General features: G+C 37.4%; 1 protein-coding gene across 1 annotated transcript; it reads right to left on the bottom strand.

The window, feature by feature from the left end:
• Positions 1-5,019: 5,019 nt before the first annotated feature.
• LOC125196106 (small ribosomal subunit protein RACK1) lies at positions 5,020-7,064 on the bottom strand. Its single transcript, XM_048094481.2, has 2 exons — positions 6,053-7,064; positions 5,020-5,262 (listed from the first exon to the last, which is right to left on the bottom strand). Exons 1-2 carry the CDS (start codon positions 6,935-6,937, stop codon positions 5,161-5,163), a joined length of 987 nt encoding a protein of 328 aa, XP_047950438.1. The 5' UTR covers positions 6,938-7,064; the 3' UTR covers positions 5,020-5,160.
• Between the last annotated feature and the right edge of the window lie 1,626 nt (positions 7,065-8,690).

Raw genomic sequence — 8,690 nt, 5'->3', positions numbered from 1 at the left:
TCGCGCACGATTCAATATAATAGCAATCCTAGCACCGCTAGATATTGATCACCACTACCCAATATATCAGGATCATTGGGTTACGAAAAACCCGCACCATTTGATAAGTCAAAGTAATGCATAATCAATACCGTATGTTCAATGCTAACCTACATTGATTAAGAAACAAATATTTATCAAGACCTCGCCTTTCAGTAGATAGCCTAAGGACAAGTCTTGCTGTTAGATCCGTTCAGTGCTATACCACACCAATGTCATCTTATTTCAGTAAGGCTTAGAAATATGCGACTGACATTGCAACCTTTCTCGATGGATAGTCAAATTCCAACTAGGTTGTGAAATTCATCTTTTTCTTTGTTTAAAACTGACCGTGTTACCTTAAAGTGGACGCCGCCCACAACCGGTCTACTAAATCAAAGACTTAGACTTTGTTAAGTTAACTTATACATTTAAACATGCATTAACATCCATTAAATGTAAAACATAACAACATTATAACAAAAATAATGTGTTTTATTCATTAGAAAATAAAATAAGAGTTTTACAGTATTCAATAACTCGAAACGTGATTTATAGTATACAAACTCTAACATCCATGACATTCAATTCCATGACGATCCATGACAATCCATGAAAATCCATGACAATCCCTTCCATGACATTCCATGACAATCCATTCCATGACAATCCATGAAAATAGAACATTTATGGCATGAAAACAATTTGAAAAGAATCATTGCTCCATTTTGAGAAAAGATGATTTTTCATAATTTTGCAAGTATTTGATTTATATCAACACTAGTGCTGGATAAAGAAAGCCCACCTGGTATGCTTATTCGTCAATTCAATTATTCGCTTTGACCTCACTTTCCTCTTGAGCAATTTATCCTTTAAAAATAAATAGCGTAACACGCTAATTAGTACTTGAACTATTTCACCTTAGAAGAATGCATTCATTCTATTGGGTAGTATATATATCTCAGTCTCGGCTTATAGGATTTTCTAAATCCCACCTCGGCTTCATTACCTTGTAGAATTTATTAATTCACTTTACTAAGTTCGGAGAAGTTCCATTATCTTTAAAATAATTACTTGAGCATTTAATACGGATTCTTGGAAAATCCCTTCTTAAATCTTTTCTTTGAATTTTTCTTAAGGCCGCCCATGGCGTCGCGGGGCGACGCCGGTCGGCCATTTGCATCTCGCACTTAAATATCTTCCATCTTCGGAAATAAATTATCCGGGATTAATTCATCAAGCTCCAATTTGATTCTTAAATTAATTCCAACTCAACCACTAACATCTCGGTCCAATCTAATACTTAATTTCGGCCCAAAGCACTTTTTAACTAGTCCAACAAAAAAAAGTAGTTCCCAGATTTAATCATAAACGGCCCAACTACTAATTTGGCCCAACCATTTACTTGAGGTATCCTACTACTACAACTATTATATGGGACTTAGCCCACCAATGAAATGGCCCAAACTAATTAATTTACTTGGCCCAATTTTCAATTATACTCCTCTCCCATACGTGACTTTCCCCAAAATTCATTTTCCTAATTGAAATCACTAATCAAAAAGAATGGAGAAGCAGCGGCGCCTCTTCTCCTTAGCCCAATCCCTCGGCATCTCCGGCGAATCGCCGTCTCTCTCTCACACTCTGCGCCTTTTTCCGGTGAGCTCACGGTCGGATCATCTTCCTCCGTCTCTGCATAACTCTTTCTCTCTTTCCGTCGAGTCCTCTCGCCCGACGAAGTCACCGACAGAGAAGGCGTCGCTTTCTCCCCGCGTCGCTCCTCCGTCTCTGCCACCCGCGTTCGCCCCTGGTCGCTCGGCTCCCCGGTGCTCGCAGCACCGTTGCCGGAGTCCGGCGGAGGCCGTCGCCGCTCCGCAAGGCTCCTGCTGCTGCTGCTGCTGTTCGGGCGAGACTCAAGGCGCGTCACCATCGTTCGTGCTATTGCTCCAGCGGCGTCGCCGCCTCCTCGCGATAAAGCTAAGTCCCATCCCCCCTTCCTTATCATTCCAATTTTGTTGTTCTACTTGAAAGCAGTAGATATGTTGAGGAAATTGTTTTATATCATGACGTTCTAAAGTTGATCTTGGAAACAATTAGCTCACTGGAATGAGCTCTTGGTAGGGAGTTTACTTGACATGTTTATAGTCGATATTTGGGCAGTAGCTATGGTAACTAATCGTTGATCCTATCGCTATGATTTGTCCTATGTGAGCATGCTGCCTATGATTCTAAGTTCTGGAAATTTTGTGGCGTTCTAACGTGATGCCGAGAATGGTATCGAGGGGATTACCTCACTTGGTTAATCCTTGATTTATGAGGCTGTTCCTCCGTGTTGCCGCTGCCTCTCCTCGCCTTCTTGCTCCTCCCATTTCTTTGCTGCACTCCTTGATTTTGAGTGAAATTTGGGGTGCCAAAGTGGTGGAGGAGGAAAAAGGAGGTGGGGAGGTAGTTTATATAGGCCTCTTGTGTTGGAAACTTGAGGGCAAAGACTCCCATTTTGGGGCTGCCGGCTTAGCTCTTTCTTGGCACCACGCTTCTTTACTTAATTTGTGCAAGTCTTGGGGGCAAAAACTCCTATTTTTGGGGCTGCCAGCTTATCTCTTTTTCAGCCTTGGTATAATGTTTCTTTACTAAATTTGTGAAAGTCTTAGGAAGGTATCTTTGATAAGATCATGGCCCTTGTTACTTTGTTTTCTCCTTCACTCTTGGCAGGGTGATGATGCAATGCATAATCTAGTACAACTTGGCAGTTTACCATTTTGATGAAGCTCCAATACACTACTTTTTGTTGATCCATTTCTAATACCCTTTTGGTGTATCACCTTTGCAAGATCCTTGGTGTAATTTGGCTGTCCCTTTGGAGCTTTGTGGGGTGGAATTGAGGGGAGAATGGAAAAAGAAGAATGGAAATCTTCTGTGTAGCTAGGAAGGGTAGAGCAGCTTGGGGTGTGTTGCCCATATTACAACTTGTATAGTATGTACCATTTGTATCTCCATCATTCTTGAAATAATACTCCTCGAATCTTATTGTTTCCAAGCAAGCCATTCTCTAATATTTTTCTTTTGCATCCAATATTTTTACTCTTCATTCTCCAAATCAAGTACTTGAAATTTCAAAGTCGAGATTACACGCGAATTCCATGATCACACGTATTCTAAACGAAAATTATCTAAGCTAATAAATCTGATTTATCTCGAAAGAAAGAAATGAAATTCCGGGGCGTCACATTAGACAAATTTTGATAGTTGTTCCTATAGGTAGTCGAAAAGATATTGTCAATGCTACCATTAATTCATCTTATCTTTGGAGATATTGCAAATTTTAAAGTTAAACAAAAACATGAGATTTCTTAAAGTTTACTACATTTCAATTCTTGAGAATTTCTAGGTTTTTTGTGTTGCTTCATTTGCGTTCTTTTCATACCGTTTTCGAAGGAATTTGGAATTGAGCTTATAAAAAATTTGAAATTTAGCTAGTTTAAGGTCGGAATTTGGAATTTGGCTTATAAAAATTCAATCTTGAAAAATGTATTGAGCTTAATTCTTGAATTTAGTCCATTTTGTGTTCTTTACACAACATTTTCGAAGAAATTGATGTTGATGATTAGTTATGAGTTCAATCTGTCCGAATCAGCAGCAATTTAGCTAGTTTAGGGTTGATATTTGGATTTAAGCTAATAAAAATTCAATCTTGAAAAGTGTATTCAGTTTGATTCTTGAATTTCCATCAATGACCAATGTGCAACATGCAGGCTGCCACTTCAGGATTTGTCCCAAATGCCCTTTAAGGGCCGAAGGGCCTTTTAGTCACAAAAAACATAATACATGATTAATTTTAAGGTTAGATACATCCCGAGATTTTTTTTTTCTGTAGGACCTGCAGTGTCACAACTGGAAACGTCAGAGACTTTTGATGTAGTTCACTCTAAAATATTATGGGCCAATTCTTTAGATAGGAAAATTAAAATCATAAATAGTCACTTCTGATCGATATTATTAATTTATGGTATGATTCAAAAGAAAATGGCCAAATCTAAATAATTATTTTAATATTATGATAACTTTTTAAAAATAGCAACTCTTTCCTTTTTTAATCCGTTCCTTAAAAATAACAACTTTCAAACTTTCCATTTTAGAAAATTTTTACACCCTTAATAAAGTGGATCCCATCGTTCAATAACATTAATTCCATTACTTTTTTATCTTTCTCTCTTACTTTACCAATTTCTCCTCATCTGTCTTACTTTACCAAACTGTGCATTAAATCTCATGCCGTTTCAAACCTCACTATTTTTAAAAAACAGAGGTAATAGTAGATAAAAAAAGGTGTTATGTTATAACATTAAAAATGGGAAACAAATCATAAGTGGTAGAATAGTTTTAAAATATTTTAATTTCCACATAAAAAGTCCCCTGTAATTTGACTTCAATCTTTATTACAAATGTTACTCCTTAAATTTAATTTTTCCTTCTTTAACCTACATAATGACGTCCGTATTAATAATATTTCATTTTTTGAATAAAGAAAGCAGAATGAAAATTTAAAACTTTTAACTAATTAACCTTCTACATGTAGAGAGTATTAAAAATAAAATACATTTGTAACACACAATGAAAGTAGTGTGATCCATAAAAAAATTTCAAAATATTTACTGAATCTTTTTCTAAATATAGAGAGCATTAAAAATATAACAGGAATACTAGTAAGCCCATGACAAGTTTGCACTATTGCCTCCATCCCAGGAAAACACATTTCTATTTTTGATAATTTTCTATTTCTAATTAATATATCTAACCATTTCTTTCCTCTCTCCAATTAAATATTCAATACTCTTTCCCTCTACATTTAATACTTAATCCCACTATTTTTCTCTCCAATTAACCACATTAACCAACAACTCCTATAACCCCGTGTCTGCTAAGAATGTGTCATCTTAGTCGGGATGGATGGAGTAGTAGCGAATAACGAAAGTCTATATTCAAGCAAAAAGTGCAACAAGATATTCAGAATTGTAAACGGATTTAAATTAAGAAAAACAATTATCGTTTAAAAGTCGTAGTAGAAACAACAAAAGCATAAAAACAGAGAGTCCGACGACCTCTTAGCTTCAATCTAATAACTAAAAGGACTCACAGTAGGCTTTAGTATCGTCCAATGCCCCAAACTCGCACCACTCCATCTGTATATCCACTGAAAAGCGTGCTTCCATCTGCGCTCCAGTTTAGACTAGTGCAATAGATCACCTACACATACATCAACCCATTCATGAAAATCAAACACCATGGTTTTATATTACTAAAAACCATAATAAGAAAGATCAGAGGAAGACATCTAGCAATCAATTCTATCCATTTACTATTAATGACCTTCAACTAAGAGTTACCAAAAAATGTGGATTGGAATACAATTAAGACCATGATAATCAAGATTAAAAGCTACACAAAGATCAAAGGAAGATATCTAGCAATCAATGCCATAAATTCATTCTTTTTGAGGTTCAACTAAGAGTGACCAAAGCATATATGGTGTGTTTATTATCTATCCCATAAAAATAGTCTCCTTTTTCCGTTTGGATCATTCCACAATAGCTCGTGTCATCCCCAAAGTCCCTATTTATGGGACTGGAGTATAAACTTGGAATACAATTAAGACCATAATAATCAGCATTTGACTAATCTTATTCTTATCTCTTTTTCGATTGCATTTTCTCAAAAGCTTATCTCACTAGTCCCTCCGTCCCCCTTAAGATGTACGCCTTTGTTTTTAGTTTGTCTAACAACTCCACATAACAACTCATCCTACAATCTTGTGCAACTCAAGAATGTTGACATTAGTATTATTTTGTTAATTTGATAAACAGCCAGAACACAACCTTGAGATATTTACTCCTAACTAAGCAACCAAATATAAGGTCTTGACTATGGAATAGAAAAGACTCAATCTTTAACAATAAGCAATAACAAACACACATGATTTATCAGCACAAACCAAACTGAACTAATAAATATAAGGTTAATCATATAGTAGTACTACCTTAGTTTTTCCAGCGGCAGTTTGTGCTCCATCGGCAACCATCTCGCTCTCATGCTTCAAATCAACCTTAAGGTCCACCACAACACTCTTGCTCTCCAAGTCCCAAATCTTGATGCTCGACTCCGTGGCCGCACACAGCCAGTACCTGTTCGGGCTAAAGCACAACGAATGGATAATCGATCCCGCATCCAGCGAGTACAACTTCTTCCCCTCCGCCAAATCCCACAGCAAAATCACCCCATCCTTACCCCCACTCGCGCAAAGCGAGCCATCGGGAGACACCGCCGCAGTGTTCACATACCCAGAGTGGCCAGCGAGAGTAGATCTCAATTTACAGTTGCTCAAATTCCAAATCTTAACCGTCCGATCCCAGGATCCAGAGACAATCGTCGGCTGCAACGTATTGGGGGAGAATCGGACGCAGGAGACCCAATCGGAGTGGGCGTCGGCGTCCTGGATGGTGTACTTGCATTCGCCGAGGGTGTTCCAGAGCTTAATCGACTTGTCGCGGGAGGCGGAGACGATCTGGCGGTTGTCGACGGAGAAGGCGACGGAGAGGACGTCCTTGGTGTGGCCGACGAAGCGGCGGGCGGTGGTGCCGGCAGCGAGGTCCCAGAGGCGGAGCTCGCCGTCCCAGGAGCCGGAGAGGGCGAACTGGCCATCGGAGGAGAGGACGACGTCCTGGACGAAGTGAGAGTGGCCGGTGAGGCGGCGGCGGGCGACGCCGTAGGAGCGGTCTTCTTTGGTGAGGGACCAGACGATGATGGATTTGTCGCGGGAGGCGGTGACGATCATGTCGGAGTTGTCAATTGGGGTGGCGATGGCGGTCACCCAGTCGGTGTGGGCGCGCATTGTGCCGCGGAGGACCAGCTGTTCCTGCGCCATTGCTGGAATTGAAGAATGCACGGACGACGGCGGCGGCGGATTAGGATTTGGGATTGGGTTTTTGGGTCAGAGGCGGCAATGGGAAGCCCTAAATTGTTGAATTGGGGATTTTATATAGCGATTGGGGATTTAGGGTTTTGGAGTGGGTAATACGACTCAAGTCCAGTTGACGAGATAAATAGATTATTACTATTACTATACGCCTATAATATCGCAGTATTAAAAAAAGATGTAAAAATAGGAGTCGTGTTATTGCTATGTTATTGAACTGCTATTGTTTTTCTTTAGAGAAGTTTCTCTCTTTTGACATTCTGTATGGTTCATGTAAGCTTCTTACGTGAGTATTCATTTCATTATACGCATGTACGATGTTATTCGTTTTGATTTATATATTTAGTTTGATTTTATAAATTTAAAAAATATTATTAAATTATTGAATTTTAAAAAATTCATAAAACTTAAAACTTGATTTATTATTTTATTAATTTATTTAAAATTATAGAGAATACGAGCAAAATAAAGCTTTGATTTTTATGAATTTTGTGAAAATTTTTAATAACATTTTTTAATATATGTAATATATCATTCCTCCTTATACTAGTATAAAAATATATTTTTCTCTCTTCTCTTAACACATCACTACAAAAAAACTTACATATTTTTAAAATACAAAAAAATTGAGACGCAATTTACTAACGTATGAAAATTATAATAAATAACATTAATTTAAGACGCTAAAGAAAGCATTCTAAAATGAAGAGCAAATTAACTCAATCTTTTACTAGTAGTATTTTTTAGAAGACTTCCAATTACTTTCTCTAATTTTAGTTGAGATACCAACAATAAGAACAAATTTTGAAGCGTTGGTGGTATATTTAAAAACATAAATTAGCATCATTAATTGTAGTGAAAAATGTCCTTAACTAGGGATGTCAATCGGGCTAACCCGTTCGGGTTCGGGCCAACCCACTCGGGTTGCCGAGCTATTTGGGTTCGGGCTAATCGGGTTATGAAATTTTCGGGTCATAAATTTTCAACCCTAACCCTAACCCGTCGGGTTTTGGGCTAACCCATCGGGCTATTCGGGCTAAAAAACTTTCAAAAATAATCTCTGGTAATCAAATTTTCCTCAATAAAATGATTTTAAATTTTAATTATTTTTTCCTTTTTGGTGATAGAATCATATAAAATCTTTTCATAGTTTTCCTCAATGGTTGAAGAGAAGTCTTCCATCTCAATCAACTATAATCTAAACAAAGATAAATTAAAGTTAAATCGTATAATTTCAATTAAAGTTTGTGTTCGTATCATTATTTTGGCATTGGTCATAATTAATTATTATAAAATTAAAAATCATATCTTATGTTACATGAATAATTATTAAAATGATAAATATATTGAGATTTTGATGGGTTTATTCTAAATATTGGCGTTGGTGGTAGTAAGACAGTAATGACAGGTGATGGGACGATGGAATAATGAGTTGAGGTGGAACTTGATAGTTGATAGTGTGGGATTGAGTAGAAATACGTAGAATGTAGATTGAAAAGACTAATAATTTTGTCACATGAAATTTAAAAAATACAAAAAAAGTTCCCTAAAACTCAATATTTTTTAATTAAAAGTTGCAACCCGTCGGTCCAACCCGCAACCCGCTCGGGCCAACCCGTTTAACCCGCCAACCATTCGGGCCAACCCATTTAGCCCGTTTTGTATTTGGGTTATAAAATTATAGGCCTAACCCGCTCATTTT

The sequence above is a fragment of the Salvia hispanica genome, chromosome 4 (assembly GCF_029641045.1).
Source record: "Salvia hispanica isolate PSC_SH4W2 chromosome 4, Shi_PSC_v1, whole genome shotgun sequence".
Taxonomy (NCBI): Eukaryota; Viridiplantae; Streptophyta; class Magnoliopsida; order Lamiales; family Lamiaceae; genus Salvia; species Salvia hispanica.
This window is presented reverse-complemented; position numbering and strand designations above follow the sequence as displayed.

Coding starts and splice junctions, on each gene's coding strand:
- LOC125196106 (XM_048094481.2), bottom strand. CDS start 6,937: ATGGCGCAGGAACAGCTGGTCCTCCGCGGCACAATGCGCGCCCACACC. Junction 5,263..6,052: donor CTGCCGCTGGAAAAACTAAG/GTAGTACTACTA, acceptor ATGTATGTGTAG/GTGATCTATTGCACTAGTCT.